We start from the raw sequence: 16343 nt of genomic DNA, 5'->3' as shown, positions 1-16343 counted from the left end.
AGCTACACGCTGGCCTGACCTAGGTAACTATATAAACATCATTTAGGAGACAACGTGTGCAGGGTGGTGAGCTTGAATAATGACCTTGAGAACTTAGATAAAATCGTTAACCTTTCTTAGTTTGGATTCTCACCTAAAAAATGGAATAGAAATAATCATACAATGTTATTTCTTTCTTTTCTTTTTTAAAGATTTTATTTATTTGACAGAGAGAGACACAGCGAGAGAGGGAACACAAGCAGGGCGAGTGGGAGAGGGAGAAGCAGGCTTCCCCGCTAAGCAGGGAGCCCGATGTAGGGCTCGATTCCAGGACCCTGAGATCATGACCTGAGCCGAAGGTAGACGCTTAACGACTGAGCCACCCAGACGCCCTTACAGTATTATTTCTATATAACTTCTATAATAACAGAAAAGGGTACCTCATAGAAAAAAAATGTGAGGCTTAAAAGATATTTATACATATTTTTACGTTTTAATGTTGACTTATTTAATTACTACTTTTCTTTTTGGACGAATTCTCCCCTTGCACCACACGTTTCCCACCCCCACCTCGTCGCTTCCTCCTCCCTCCTCTCCGCCTCCAGTCGCTCAGACGCCCTGCGGAGAGCTGAGTCAGGCTGCGGGGAGAGCTCTGGCGGGCCTGGCCGGGGCGGGGCTTGCGCCTGCGCAGTGCACAGCTTCGGGGCGGGGCAGGTTTATAGCCAGAGAGGATCAGCTGACGCTCTGCATTGCAGACTGCGGAGTCGGGCGTCGCCATGTACACTCTCTTCCTCCTGGCCAGCCTTCTGGGCGCGGGTAAGCCCTGAGACCCTCCAGTGTGGGGAAAGGATTCCCCGCAGTACGCAGCCCACCCGACCCGGAGCGGACCTCCCCGGGCCTCGCCCCTCGGCTCCCCGTTGGGGTTGACGAGGGGCGCTCAGTGCGCAGGCGCGCGCTGCGCAGATACCGGTGGGGCGGTGGACGGACTGTGGGAGGAGGGTGGGAGACTGGCCGCCTAGAAATCCCCCCGGCCGGCGGCTCAGGGCTGGGGTCGGGGCGAGTGGGCTAGGAGGGCGGGACTGGAGAAGTAGCATTTCCCTCAGGGTTCGAGTTGGTGCCGCCCGGTGCCTCCCCACAGCTCTGGGGGTGGGCCTCTAGGGTGACCCCTCCTGCACCTGTGTTGTGCTTGGGCCGGGCGCACGTGATCGAGATGGACTGGAGCCCCATCCAGCGGGACGCACTTTGGCCCTTGGCCTGAGTTGCCCTAGTTTTTAAGAATGTTGAAGTTGCAGGAAGCACCTAAGTATGTCATCTCTGTTGATGTTTATCTTTACCTATGTATTTTCTCGATCCTACATCTTGAAGATGATACGGGGTTTTGTGCGGATGATTTTGCAATGAAGTTCACGTTTCATCTCCTTTAAAAGGTCTTGCACAGCCGCTGGCCCGTTTTAGGAGCGGCCTTTATCTTGGAAAATATAAGTACGTGAGAAGCTGTGCATAGGCGTATCCTTACACTTTTTGGTTGCCCTGAAATAGTACTGATGGTTATTAAAATCGTTGCAGGCTATGAAGGCAACACTTGGGAACCAGCTGCATTGCCTTCCTGGAATTAGAAGGATCCCTCCTGCCCTCCCCGTGTTACTGTGACCTTTCTCAGTTACTGTGCCCCAAATTCATGCCTTCAAATCTTAACTTCTTTTAAATCATCATGGTAAAGGAAAGTGAGTGTGGTTGAGTACTTATCAAACTTACATCGTTTTATAGTGGAGCCAGATTTTAATTTCTATACGGAGAAGATCCTAAGTCTGGGTTATTGTCAGGTATTACAGCTTACGGAGAGGAAATAAACCTGATCGTTAGGGCCAACCTCAATTTCTGTTTCTCTAGTTAACTGTAATTAGGGGCTAGCTTCCATTCTATCATGCAGCTATTCAGATTTTAATAAATAGTAATAAAGTGGAGTTGATGGAAAACCAAAGATATAGGCTACTTACAAATGAAATAGATTTAAGATGTTTTTCTCATGTTAGAGCACCTCCCAAGAATGTGTCTTGACTTTAAACCACGCTCTTAAACTTGTTTTACTTGTCTGCTGTGAAAGGTGGATCTGCTTATAAAGATTTTCGATTTTATAGTCAGTGAAGAAATTATTTCTCACTGGGGTTGATAATACTTGCTATTCCATGGTCTGTAGAATAAACTAATACTAGTCTCTAAATTTTCTGCACTGGTTGAGAACAGTTTTTTGTTCTGTATCGAACAGTTGTCCTTATTGGCAGTGAGTCACTCCTCACAAGACCCTTAGGAATTCTGAATCACTCAGATCACCGGAAGGGGACTTGTTTCTTTTGAAATGTAAAATCCTCCGCTGGTATAGTTGGGAATATGGTTAATCAGAATATTTGGTTGACATAAAAAACTAATGATGTAATGTATGGTGATTAACATAACAATTAAAAAAAAATAAAAAGAATATTTGGTTAACCAAGAGACTCTCTTCCCTTCCCTGAACATTTGAGTAAATGGGAGTATGTTACAATTATAGGCCTTGTTCTAATCTTGCTGCCCGGCCTTGGGGATTATCCCAAGGTTATGAATTTCTAATGATACTGAGTTAGTGAAGGTGCATAGTGACTGCAGCCGTCCTCCACTCTGAGAGGTGCTTCGAACTTGCCGTTCCAACATGGCTACAGAATGTCATCCTGAACCTGGAAAGGCTTTGGGGTGTGTGTGTGTGTGTGTGTATGTTTTAATTTTAACTTAATTTTATTTTAAAGGTTTTTATTTGACACAGGGTGGGGGGAGAGAGCAAGCACAAGCAGGGGGAAGGCAGGCAGAGGGAGAAGCAGGCTTCCTGCTGAGCAGGGAGCCCGATGGGGGGGTTCCATCCCAGGACCTTGGGATCACGACCTGAGCCGAAGGCAGCCGCTTAACCGACTGAGCCACCCAGGTGCCCTCTTGTGCATTTTAATGATGTCCTGGTGATTATAGAGATACTTGGTTTTGAGGGGTTTTTTAGTTTGTGTTTGTTTTTGTTTTGATTCATCAGTGGTGCCTCCCTTTCCCCCACCTGATGAAGAAAGGAAAGTAATGGTATACTGAGAAAATTGGAGAGCATCTAATCTAATGTCTTTGTAAGGAGTGAAGGCACTGATGTACCCCCAGAAGTGACTCTCCCAAATCATAGGCCATTTACTGGGAAGTCAGGATCAGAACCCAGGACTCCTGACAGTGCTTGCTCTTTCCATAGCCTTCCATCAACACTTAGGTTTTACAAACTGACTGGGTTGTAATTTACATACCGAAAATGTGCACATTTTATTTTATTTATTTTTTTAAAGATTTTATTTTATCTATTTGAGAGAGAGAGTGCGCGTGTGCATGCATGAGCATGGGAAGGAGCAGAGGGAGAGGGAGAAGCAGACTCTCTGCTGAGCAGGGAGCCCGACGTGGGGCTCAATCCCAGGACCCTGGGATCATGACCTGAGCTGAAGGCAGACGCTTAACCGACTGAGCCACCCAGGTGCCCCAACATGCACATTTTAAATGTACAACTTGATTATCACAGAGTGAACATCACCACTGTAAGCAGCCCCCAAGGTCAAGGAATAGAGAGCATTACCAGCATCCAGAAGCCCCTGTGCTTCACCCATTCACTACCCTGTTACACTTACCCCAGAGTAAACCACTTTATTAGCTTCTACTGCCGCAGATGTAAAAATAACTGTTTTTGAACTTTTTGCAAATGGAATCATATGGTAAGGGCATACTGTTGGGTGACTCCTGTCGTGGAAAAAGACAGGGCCAGTGTTAATGAGGTGATACGTGTAAAGCATGTGGCATGGTACCTGGGATGTGGTATGTGCTCAGTGAAGCTTAGGTGCCCTGTTACTGTCACTTGTGTGGTAGCTAAGATGGTGTGTGCCCAACACTGAGGCAGGTAGGCTCTCTGGGGATGCTAGAATGTATTACATATACATATATATTCATTTGATAGCTTATTTTTATGATGATTCAATACATGGATTTATGGTGCAACCTGCTGAATATCAGCAGAACTTCAGTTCTCACCCAACAGGAGTTTTGGATAAATCCCATTTCTTAATTTTCAATCAATAATCAGTTTTATTCTGAAAACATTAATGTAATTCATGAAGGGTTTATTTGTATTAACCAATCAAGGATTTGGTAAGTGCTTTAGTTGGATTTGACAAGTTGTATCCAGTACATTCTACAAGTGGTTCTATGAGTGGAAGTATATTGGGTTGAGTGGTCTGGATTTTTCTAGATCAGGGAAGGGAGAAGTTGTTCCTCCATTTTCTTGGTTTGTGAAATGAGAATGGCCAGACTGGGGCTTGACTAGATGGGGAAGAGGGAGGACGGACAGGGTTGCTACTGGCTGGGGAAAGCACCTAATGAGGCATGGGAAGCCCCCTAAGCCAAGACCATGCCACCTGGGCAAGTGTGTGCCACAGCTTTTGGAGACAGTCTTCTAGCATGGGCATTCTAGATTACTGGATGCCAGGCTTAGTTAAGCCTTGCTTTCTGGCTCCTGTTTGATTCTTCCACCAGGAAGGACTGAATTTTCTTTAAATCAGAAGAGAATACTAATTATATTACCCTGCCTTTCCCTTCCCCCCCCAAATAATTTTAAAATAATGGTGAAAAATACAGTGATTGGGATGAAGAATTTGGTTGTTGCAGAAGTACTAGTTGCTTTACTTTTTTGTTGTTGTTTTCCTGTGAAGTTCAGAAAATAACCAGAATTATGTTCTGGGTAACAATTTGTGTACTGAAAAATAACCTATGTACGCTCCATGTTCTCTTATGCAATTTGTAATGCAACTGTAATTTTTTTTTTAAAGATTTTATTTATTTATTTGACAGAGAGAGACAGCGAGAGGAGGGACACAAGCAGGGGGAGTGGGAGAGGGAGAAGCAGGCTTCCCGCGGAGCAGGGAGCCCGATGGTGGGGCTCAATCCCAGGACCCTGGGATCATGACCCGAGCCGAAGGCAGACGCTTAATGACTGAGCCACCCAGGCACCTTGCAATTGTAATTTCTTATGCAATTTATAATTTCTTTGAGAGGAAACTGGAAAAGAATTTTATCATGTCACTGATAGCTGTATGATCTGGGCAAGTTAACACTGTCCTTTCTCATCTGCAAAGTAGGGTTACTGATTATTCCAATCTAATAAGGTTGCTGTGAGGCTTTAGTATTTTGCTGTATAGAAGGGCATAGGTAGTAGGTCCTGTAAGGTTGGCTGCTATACCATGGATAAACCGTATCATGTTTGTCAATGTCCTTGTTGTACCTGCACAAGCGACTCTCCTCTGCCCTTGATTTTGTGATATCCCTTGGCTTCTTTCATTTTAAAGGTCTTACATTTAATAAAACCATTAAATTGACTTATAAATGTGTGCGCTGTGTGTAATTCCTGGGTCAGGAAAACCAACCAGGAGAGGCAGGCAGCAGTTAGGAGGGGGTGGGAGTCTCTATTCTAGTTAGCCAGACTTGGTTTAGAACTAGATCAGCCTTTATCAGCAGCCCAGCAGATCGGGGCCCTGTCTTAGTAATCTTGAGTATTCCTCGTCTAGGTCTGTTGTTACTAACCGTGGTATACCTGTTTACGTCCCCTCATCTGGTTTCCCCATCCAGAATTGGGGCTGAACTGCTGAGATAATGGCTGCACACTGTGAATAAGTCCCGCAGTGTAAAAATTAGGGCAGAAGTGTGTTTCCTTCCCACCACTGTCCCCCAGACCTTTCCCAGAGGCAGCCTGGTACCAGCTCCTTTGGGAGCCTTCCAGAGCAACATATAATTGACAGTGTGTGGGATTTCCTCCTTCTCTCTTTTCTTAATCACAAATGGTGGCATATTACACCAGCTTGGTCTTTTTTCACATGTGGAACATCGTAGACCTCCAGAAAAGTGGGAGAATAATTATAATGAGCACTCCTGTAGGCAACACTTGGTTAAGAAACAGGGCCTAACAAGCACCTCCCTTTGTTTTTTTCTTTTTTTTTTTAAAGATTTTATTTATTTATTCATGAGAGACACAGAGAGAGAGGCAGAGGGAGAAGCAGGCTCCCAAGGAGCAGAGAGCCCGATGCGGGACTCGATCCCAGGACCCTGGGATCATGACCTGAGCCGAAGGCAGACACTTAACCATCTGAGCCACCCAGGCGCCCGCACCTCCCTTTGTAAATAACCACCTTCCGGGGTTGGTGTTTATCATTCCCTTGCAGGTCTTTATTCTCAAACATGGAAGTGTGACCTTCAACAGTATGTATGGTATGGTATTGGGTATTTTAAACATTTTACAAATATTGTATGTATTCTCGGGTTAATTTTTTTCTTTTGGCTAATGAGGTTCATTGATGTCAAGACCATGTAGAGCTTTCATTTTCACTCTAGTATTTCATTTATGTCATACTTTGTTGCTAGGCATTTAGATTATTTCTAGTTTTGTTTTTCTCTTAAGCTGCTTCTATAAATGTTCTTGTGCACATGAACAGACATTTCTTTTTTTTTTTTATTTGAGAGAGAGAGACACAGCGAGAGAGGGAACACAAGCAGGGGGAGCGGGAGAGGGAGAAGCAGGCTTCCCGCTGAGCAGAGAGCCCAATGCGGGGCTCGATCCCAGGACCCCGGGATCATGACCTGAGCCGAAGGCAGACGCTCAACGACTGAGCTACCCAGGCGCCCCTGAACAGACATTTCTATAGGGGATATACCTAGGAATGGAATTGCTGAGCTGTAGAGAATGCATATTTTACTTTAGGAATTGCCGAATTCCTGTCTCAAATGTTTTGGGGTTTTGTAGTCCTATGATATACAGGTATATAGTTAATCAATAACCTTTGATGTCAGACTTTAAATACTTTGCCAATTTTATAAAAGAGTAAATAGGTTTGCATTATTCTTTTATTTATGCCTTAGAAGCCATTTCATGCTAGTATGGATAGACCTATGTTTTAAATTTCGGAATAATTTTAGATTTACAGAAAAATTAAAAAGATAGTGTGGTGAGTTCCTGTATACTTCACCCAGCTTCCTCTACTGTTAACATCTTATATATCCACTGTATATTTGCCAAAATTAAGGAGTGAACATCGGGACAGTGTTAACTGTGCTGCAGACTTGATGGGGCCTTTACCAGTGTTCCCACTGATCTCATGTTTCTGTTCCAGGATCCAGTCGAGTACCACATTGCATTTAGTTGTCTGTCTTAATCTCCTCCTACCTCCCAGCTGTTGAAAAAACAGTTGGCAGAGGATTCCATTGTATGCATGTGTCAATTTAGTTAACCTCATTGAACATCTCTTTTTTCAGAAAAACTGAAATGAATCCTAATGACACTTCTAAATTTTAAAATTGAATCCTGGCCATATTTGGACAGATAACTGCTTTTGAAAAGAAATTATTTACTTTAAGGGAAATTTCATAAATTAGATTGAAGGAGATACTATAGCAAGTGTTTTGGGCCAGTCTTTGTGATGACGCTTAATTACAATAGAGGAAAAAAACTCCATTACCAGTGGTGATGGGATGCTCTCCTGCAAGTGTGGGCATTGATACCAGAGGGCCTCCCATCTCACGAGGATTAAAACCCAAGGTTTATCTTGTGGGGTTGCATGTTACCCTGCTTTTGGCTGCCTTTCAGAGCTGTTCTCCCTCTTCCTCACATGTCCAGCCTCTGGCGCCCTGTTGTTTGCTCAGAACCTTTGCGTTTTGTGTTCCACCTTTCTGGAACATTTTCCTCTTGAGATGATCCCTGTGGCTTCCTCCCTCCACTCAGTTGTCTGCTCAGTTGTTGCCTTATCAGAATTCCCCACTGCTCTGTCTAAATGGCCATGTCATCCTGCCCTAGTCTTGTTCTTCCTTTGACTTTACTTCATTTGTCTTCATGGCACTCACCACTACCTGGCATTCTGTGCTATGTGTATTTGCAGTTGGTCTGTCTGCAGCGTGTGACTGCTCGGCCCAGAACAGGCACTCAGTGTTGCTAAACGGTGGTGTGAGGTGCTGCCAAGTGGACTCCAGCCCAGCAGGGTTACTGGGCCTGAAATTTCAGTGTGGATAGTGCCAAGTCTTGATCACAAATAAAAAAAGCAGTTTCTTTTATTTACTGGAAGTCGTTTTAGGAGTTTATGTCCTGGAGTTGACAAATCAGCAGTGACTTTGAGCTCAGGTGAAGTGTTGACCGTTACAATAGTTTACATCCCGATTAGAGGGACCTGCAAATCTGTTGGAGAGGGTTTTTTGTAGGCGGTAGAGACATAGGAGCCTGACAGAACTTACTCTGGTGGCTGTGATTTGTGGGAAATCTGAAAAGGGAACCAGCTGTAATTTGAGAAGTTATTTCCCTTCCGTTGGGTTCCAGAAATTGGCTGTTTGTAAATGGTGGCTTTGAAGCTTTCTAGTCTCTGCATCCCTATATACTTGTGAGTTGAGGGACCCCAAAGAGCTTTTGTTTATGTGGGCCCTAGCTATCGATACTTACCTCTTACCAATTAAGCTGACAATTTTAAAAAATAATCTTTTAGAAATGGTAAACATGTTAACATTATAATTTTAGTGAAAAATAACTTCCCTTAAACGCAGACATATTAAGTGAGAAGAACGGCTTGTTTGAGATTTTTGCAGTTTTTCTAACACCTGGCTCGAGTCTCTGCTGCGTCTGCTTGCTGTGCGCTGCTGTGCCCCGTGCCATACGCCTCCGGAAAAACTCCACACTGCACGTGTGGGAGTGAGTGAGTGAGAAAGGCAGCTAGTGCCTTGGTAGTACTGTTAGGAGAAGTTTGACCTCCTAGACGCCCTGAAGGAATCTCTGGACCACACTTTGAGAACCACTGGTAATAGCTGCTTTGCAGGAGCTACAGGCATCATAATTGCCACTTAATTATTACTGTTCTGAGTGCTTTTTGCTTCACGTTGATTTAATCCTCACAGCAGCCCTCTGAGGTGAGAGCAATGGAATCAGAATGCTGGAGCATCCTAATATCCTGCCCAAATCTATGCCATGGTCTAAAGTTTAGATTTTGGTATTTCAAACGAAGGGCTGTATTCCTATTATTGACTAAGGTGAGTCAAAAGTGACATATATAGTTGACACATTTGCATGTATCTGAAACTTTTTAGTTAATGATCCTGTGGGACAGGCCCAGAGCCCTGAACTTCCGTATTAGTGGGGTTTGGCTGAGATCTTTTTTTAGCAAATTATTGCCTTCTACAAGTATGCTGAGACCACCCAGCCTGTTAGCAGGGATGGGGTAGAGCCCATGCCGGCTTCTAGCTGACTGAATTGACTCCTCTGCAGCACCTGGGCTGGGACTAGGACTCTTGACCTCTGTCTGGACCTGTTCACCTGACTGGACCCTGGGCAGTCCGGCCAGGGGCTCATTTCTTCATTGTCCAGTTGTGGCAGCGTCTTACCTAAGGTGATTGAAGTTCATCTCTGATCATCACCTGATAGATTGACACTTGGAAGAAGACCTTTGCTGTAAGTTTATGTTGGATTGGAGTGCTCTTGAATGAACTAGATAGGAATTTCTCTTCCCAAAATTAATTATGCCACATTGCATCACTCTTATGCAAGCTATGAGGATTGCATTCTTGTCCCTCAGTGTTTCAGTTACGATTGCACAAGCTGATTTGCCTGACCACTCTCTTGCCTTCTCCATGTAGATCAGTATTTTGTCCTATTTTTTTTTTTTTTTTTTAAAGATTTTGTCAGTGAGAGAGAGCGCGCGCACAAGCAGGGAGAGCTGCAGGCAGAGGGAGAAGCAGGCTCCCCGCCGAGCAGGGAGCCCGAATTGGGATTCGGTCCCAGGACCCTGGGATCATGACCTGAGCCGAAGGCAGAGGCTCAACCGACTGAGCCACCCAGGCATCCTGATCAGTTTTTTGTCCTGGAATGATCTTGCTTGTGAGAAAAATTAAGGAGCAAGAGGAGGGAAGAATTAAGGAGGGAGAGGAGAAATAGGGAAGAACCTTTGTCTTAGGTAACAGAACTAATAGCCTATTGGGGCCAGAGGTGATGGGATGTTCGCCAAGTGAGCTTTATCGGTACAGATTTCTTTTGTGATAAGAGGAATTTTTGGATCTTACTTCCTTCAGATCAAGGCAGGCTGCCTTGGAGCATATGCTATTCTGAATGATTAAATGAGCAGTGTTTTTATTCTGCTCTGCAGAATGCTTCCCAAAGCAGGATCCTCTAAGGAAGAGGCAGGTGCTCCTTGCCGTAGAAGCCAGCTTTTGGATGGAGCAGTCAGTGTTGAGTGTATTGCTTTATCTTCCGCAGAACCTAAGCGCATGAATTCTGAGAAATGTCTGAGTGCAGGAGCCTGAGGTAGATGCCGCCCCTCCCGGGGTCAGCTTCATTTGGTTTCCTAGCAGCCTGCCTGTTGCCATGGTGCTCCGTTACCCAGGCGGCAGATCCATTGCCCTGTGGAATGTCTGCTCTGATCATTGGTGCTGCGAAGCTGGTTGTATTTTCTCTTACCCTTTTTTTTTTGGTAATTAGACTCTGTAAAGTATTTAGCATATGTTATCTAAGATATTTACAAGGAAATACAATGGCTAAAATAATAAGACTGATTGTGTTAACAAATGGAGCGTAAGATACATCTTCTTGGGAAGGTTGTCCCCTTCATTCTGAGAGTGTTTTTGAAAACCTTCAGTAATTAAGTTGTGTATGTAGGCTTTAGAATATCCTCAGTGGAGGTAAGCCTTAAAAAGTCTTGTTGTTTGGGGACTCTTCAGGTGAGTGAGGTAGATGATTAAGCTGGTATTTAGTTAGGCTTAGATTTGACTGCGGACAACAGAGATTAGGTAGTAGTGGCTTACATATGATAGTACCGTCCCTATCCTTCCACAGGACGTTCAGGAGCCGGACAGTCCAGGGCTAGTGTGGTGGTTCTACTTCCAGAAGTTCCGAGAGACTGCATCCTTGAGGTCTAGCCCCTTTCTTCATGAGTGCTAAAGATCCAGCTGGCACATTTGTCATTCAAGGCCAGACTGTGGTTTCATGGCCAGACCCTGCTACAAGGGAGACTGGGAAATGTAGTTTTTAAATCTTGGCAGCCATGTGTATAACTAAAAATCTGTGGTTCTGCTCCTTTGAAAGGTGTGGAGAATGAATATAGGGAACAACTTGTGGTCTCGTAACCAAACCCAGGTTCCTCTGTTGGGTGTGCAACAAAGCCAGTCTCTGAGACATCAGGTTTCAGCAAGGGAAGGGTTTCTTTGAGAGCCAGCCAGCCAGCCAAACAAGGAGATGAGAGGGCAAGCCTCAGATCCTCCTCCCTGAAGGGGGAGAGTACAAGTTTTATAATCATAGGGGTTGAGATTACATATGTATATTGATGAAAAGGGCGGGGAAACAGGACTGTTCATGAGGAAAGGTGGAGCATGTGCATTGAGCAAACATATATGTGACCTATCCCAGTTCATTTTGGGGTGGGGATGTAAAATTAAAACGAGGCAAAATTGGGGTCCTGACATCATCTTAAGGAGAGGGGCTTATGTGCATGCTCCGAGGGCTCCTATAAACTGGATGGGGTCTTGGGCTCCTATCTCAGGTAAGGAATGCAGGGCCTTGCTTGTTCATGGGTTGGAACCTTATCAGTGACCTTCAGCTCAAGCCTCTGCCCGGACAGCTAGTGGATTTTGTTAGTGGAGTCTGAAAAGAAACAACAGCTGATTAGGGAGAAACAGTTCTGGGAAAACAAGCTTTAAATCTCCTGGTAGTTTCAGCCTCATTAACCCTATATGATACAGTTTCAGGTTCTGCCTCCTTGGGCAGAAATTGTTCCCTGAAACTGGTGGTAACGTTTAACTTGTTTCTGACTTTGAAGGTAACATGGGAAAAAATTGTACCACAATATAAAAATCAGAACGTGAATGCCTTCCATTGGTGGTCGTCCCCTCAAGTCCATCATTAACAATTAGGTGCACAGTTAACTGAGCTTTGTCGGTACCAGGCACTCTGTCCTTTCTTTGCTTTCTCATTGATTGTCACAGAATTCCTGAGAAAGGGGCACTCTTTTTCTGTATTTTGTAGATAACTGTGGCATAAGTAATTGTCCAGGTCTTGGCTTTATTAGCTAGCAGAGCAGGGGTTTCAGGCCAGTCTACTCCCCCACAGTCAGGGCAGCCATCATTTTGTTGTAACGCCTCCTCAACCTTCCAGAAAAGGAGAGGTTTTGAGGGGGCTTTTCTAAAAAAGGTGGGTTCCAGTTGCCGTAACTATATCAGGGTCGGAGGAAAATATCTTAGCCCATAGTTCCCGTGTCATGAATTACTGAGAGCATTTCATCTTTGGTATTTTAAATGCCTTGCTGGGCACATCTCATTCCTGCTCCTGCAAACATCTTGTTTAGTACCTGCGTACATAGTTGTCTACTCCTGGGCTTCTAACAGTGGAGCCTGTGTTTCCCTCTCTGTGAGTAATCAACGGCTTCTGAGGATTTGGGTGATAACTCTTTCGGTCTTTGAGCTGCCATTTAAGTACTTGATGAAATGCAGAGTAAACAGGGGCGCCTGGGTGGCTCAGTCGTTAAGCGTCTGCCTTCGGCTCAGGTCATGATCCCAGGGTCCTGGGATCGAGCCCTGCATCGGGCTCCCTGTTCCACGGCAAGCCTGCTTCTCCCTGTCCCACTGCCCCCGCTTGTGTTTCCTCTTTCTCTGTGTCTCTCTCTGTCAAGTAAATAAAATCTTTAAAAAAAAAAAAAAGAAATGCAGAGTAAACAAACACAACAGCCTGGATTCTGCTATTTGTGTGAGCTCCTATTTTGGGCAAGGAAGTGGATCAGAGAAAGGTCCTGTTGTTGCTACTCCAGGTGGTGACAACGATGCTGATGATGATGGCGCCTATTTGACTTCTGTAGCCCTACCCCGTGTTTTACAAATTCTGGTTAATTTTTATAAACTTCTAGGAGTACTAGTAATAGGCCCATTTTGCAGATTTGAAGACAAGTTGTAAGGTCACCTGACTAGAATTGGTGAGCTATGATCTGAGCCTTTGACTGATTTCAAAGCCAGTCTGGTATGGGAGTTGAAATATGTGGATAAATGAAAATGCCAGAGGGGCACCTGGGTGGCTCAGTCGTTAAGCGTCTGCCTTCGGCTCAGGTCATGATCCCAGGGTCCTGGGATCGAGCCCTGCATCGGGCTCCTCGCTCTGCGGGAAGCCTGCTTCTCCCTCTCACACTCCCCTTGCTTGTGTTCCCTCTCTCGCTGTCTCTCTCTCTGTCAAATAAATAAATAAAAATCTTTAAAAAAAATGCCAGAGAGACGCTGGTAAAGGCATGATGGCTGAGAGATGTCATATTCTGGCAGTTGAAAGTACATAACGATGTCATCTTGATTTTTTTTTTTTAATGAGAGATTGAGCATTTAAAAAAAATTAACATATAACGTATTTGTTTCAGGGGTACAGGTCTGTGATTCATGAGTCTTACACAATTCACAGTGCTCACCATAGTACATACCCTCCCCAGTGTCCATTACCCAGCCAACCCATCCCTCCCACCCCCTCCACTCCAGCAGCATCTTGATTCTCAACAACATTCCAGTGACCCCAGTAGCTGCATCTTCATTTTACAGATGAAGAATAAGCTCAGGACAGTGATTGGCTGAAGGTCATTTATTTGGGTGGGACTTGGAGGCAGATCTTTTGTTTTGTTTTGTTTTTTTCAGTGTCCCACATTTGAAAAACATTTAATTTAAATGGTGGGTCAGGTACCTTAGTGTCTCATTTTCTAAGCTCAAGATTTAGTTTCTTTTTGCAGGCAGTCATCACACCTAAAAACACAACGTGGCTCTAGTGAGTTCGCCCTGCCTTCCAGGCCCACTGAGGTTTTTTTTTTGGTCTAGAGACTAGAGCTGCTGCAAAGCCCCTTTCTGGTCTAACTCATGGCATCCGTTCTCAGTAAATTAAAATTCCATTACAGCCCATTTTTTTATAAATGACCTACATGTGGGTCGTTAGAACATGTCTATTTTCTTCTAGGCCTGGGGAGTAAAAAGGGAACACATTGCACCTATCCCTCTGCTAAGGAAATACAATTGAAGTTCTGTGTCTTAGAAAACAACACAAAGCCTGTCTTCCTTAATAAAAGGAAACCTGCCTGTAGGGTTTTAGTGTGTCTGAAGGGATTATTTCTGTAATCTCAGTTTACCTCGGTGTTGTCATTGAGGGCTCAAACGGCAGGCCTTGGAACTGAGAGGGGTAGTGCCTGGTTGCCCTTGCCCTGAGGAGTGTTTGTATCTTAACATATTTAATTAGAACTCTCCAGGGGGTCAGGCTCATGTTTTCTAAGAACTTTCTTAGAGTTCAGCATATTGCCTCAAAAGAAGGAAGTTGGTGTTTGGGGCAGAGTGTGGGAGAATGAGAGTAGAGATGAAAGCTTTGCTGGGAACATCTTTTGAGGCATAACTCATCAGAAAGTGGCTTAGGGTAATTTTTATATGTTGGTTGTGTACACACACTGAAAACGTCATTTGCCTCATTGTTACAGGAGTGAAGATGTGTAGCTCCTAAGATGACTTCTAGCCCTGCTCACCATGCAAGATTTCTCTTATGTAGAATTCCTTATAGTTGGGCATTTTGTTTCTGCATGGTTGCTTCTGCTTTTGGAGAGGTTATCCCCTAATGAGGCAGCTCATTCCCTCTTTGTAACCCTGTGGATGGCCCCTACTTTGAGCTGTGGTCTGTTTCCCTTCACCTCTACGCATTGCTCTGAGGTCTGGGTCTGACAGCAGATCCGCTCCCATGTGATAGGTGGAAGGCATCCTTTCCCTATGAAGATGGCTGTGTTTCTCAGAAACATTGTCTCTCCCAGCTAAACACCTCCAGTATTCTAGGGTACTCGGGAATGGTGTCACGTGCCCTCACCTTCCCGACCTGCTGTTCTTGTCACTGACTCATGGCAAGCAGAGCACACAGGTGTGTTCTCTCCTTCTGTGGCCTGAGCCCTGCTGCGTGTTCATATTTTTTTTTTTTTTTTTTTTTTTTAAGATTTCACTTACTTTTTGACGGGGGGCAGGGGGAGAGGGAGAGAGTGCGAATACAAGCAGGGGGAGCGGCAGGCAGAGGGAGAAGCAGGCGCTCTGCTCAGCAGAGAGCCTGGCTCAGCCCGAAGTGGGGTTCGATCCCAGACCCCGGGATCACAACCTGAGCCAAAGATAGACATTCAGCTGACTGAACCACCCAGGCGCCCCTCGTGTTCACATTTAAGTTCAACCTTGTGAGTTTCATTTTTCTAGCTGTTCTTTTGGAATCTTTTAGCTTCTTTTTCAGTCCTGCTGCTGCTGCTGCTGGCTTGGAATTTTTGGTATGAGCTTTCCATTTGAGTTAGGTGCCCCATCATCTGAATTCCCTACCTCCTTTACAGTTCTTCTGCCAGGAGAAGACACTAGCATGAGCCATTGCCCACAGAGTGAGCTTTCACATAGGGATGAGCGTGCCACATGAGGTCTCATCAGGCCTGAGGTCTGTCTTTGTAGCCTGGCTCCTGAGAAGACAAAGATTTCTCTCCTTTGTAATGTTCAGGAATTCCCTTTCCCCCTCTCAGCCAGTCTTCTGTATTTCTGTCTTTCCGGGGCCAGTTCAGATTTCTTTTTGAAGAAGACTCTGCTCGCTCCCCCACACAGCTATTGATTTTGCTGCTCCAGGGCCCCTGTTTTCTATTAACATACCACAGTTTCTTCAGGGTCTGTCCCTCCCACCGTGGAGTCAGCCCAAGTCTGTTCACTTTGTTCGGCTGCCTGAGCACAGTGTTCTTGTCCCAGTCAGTGGAGTTTGGTAATCGTGCCTTCATCATAGTTGTTGTCCTTCTTGGGTGGAGAAAAACCATGCTTGCTTTTAGTGCCTTCAGTCCCCAGGGGGGATCCCTGGGCAGGCGTAGTGCCTGAGAGCTCCCTGAAATGATGTGAGGGTGTTGTGTAGAAATACATTTTCCGGGAAAAGGATTCGTGTCTCAGAGTGTTCCGACCCCACTGTTTGGTTCCCTCATAGGGCATCAGGTCCTGAAATAAGCACCTGAACCCTCCCCAGGTAGCTCACTAGCATCACCCGTGCTTGCGTTTCAGCCTCACATTACCGATCCCGAGGACGCACAGTTGTTTCTGTTAATAGACATTGGGTCATTTTAGGACATCAGATTTGTTGTATATACCACAGACTATTTTTATAATATGCACCTTTAAAAATGTGGCTTTAAGTTGGAGGAACATGGGAGTGTGTTACTGAGAATTTAATTTCTAGGAGCTGGGAGTTCAGTTTCATTTCTCAATGTCCATGAAATGTTTTAGGCTTGACTTTGAGGACTCCTTGGTCTACCAGATTGGCC

At 45.0% G+C, this 16343-nt stretch overlaps 1 protein-coding gene across 3 annotated transcripts in view; it reads left to right on the top strand.

Annotated features, from left to right (window-relative positions):
• The first annotated feature begins 688 nt into the window (after positions 1 to 688).
• LOC110589557 (prosaposin) overlaps positions 689 to 16343 on the top strand; it is a 34275-nt gene continuing 18620 nt past the window's right edge. For 2 of the 3 annotated variants that reach the window (XM_021700092.1, XM_021700091.1), the window contains exon 1: positions 690 to 795. In XM_021700092.1, the coding sequence (XP_021555767.1) occupies positions 756 to 795 (40 nt within the window). In that variant the 5' untranslated portion in view covers positions 690 to 755. Of the gene's footprint in view, positions 796 to 16343 lie in introns of all 3 variants that reach the window. The other variant, XM_021700090.1, reaches the window with a different exon arrangement.

The sequence above is a fragment of the Neomonachus schauinslandi genome, chromosome 6, assembly GCF_002201575.2.
Source record: "Neomonachus schauinslandi chromosome 6, ASM220157v2, whole genome shotgun sequence".
Taxonomy (NCBI): domain Eukaryota; kingdom Metazoa; phylum Chordata; class Mammalia; order Carnivora; family Phocidae; genus Neomonachus; species Neomonachus schauinslandi.
This window is presented reverse-complemented; position numbering and strand designations above follow the sequence as displayed.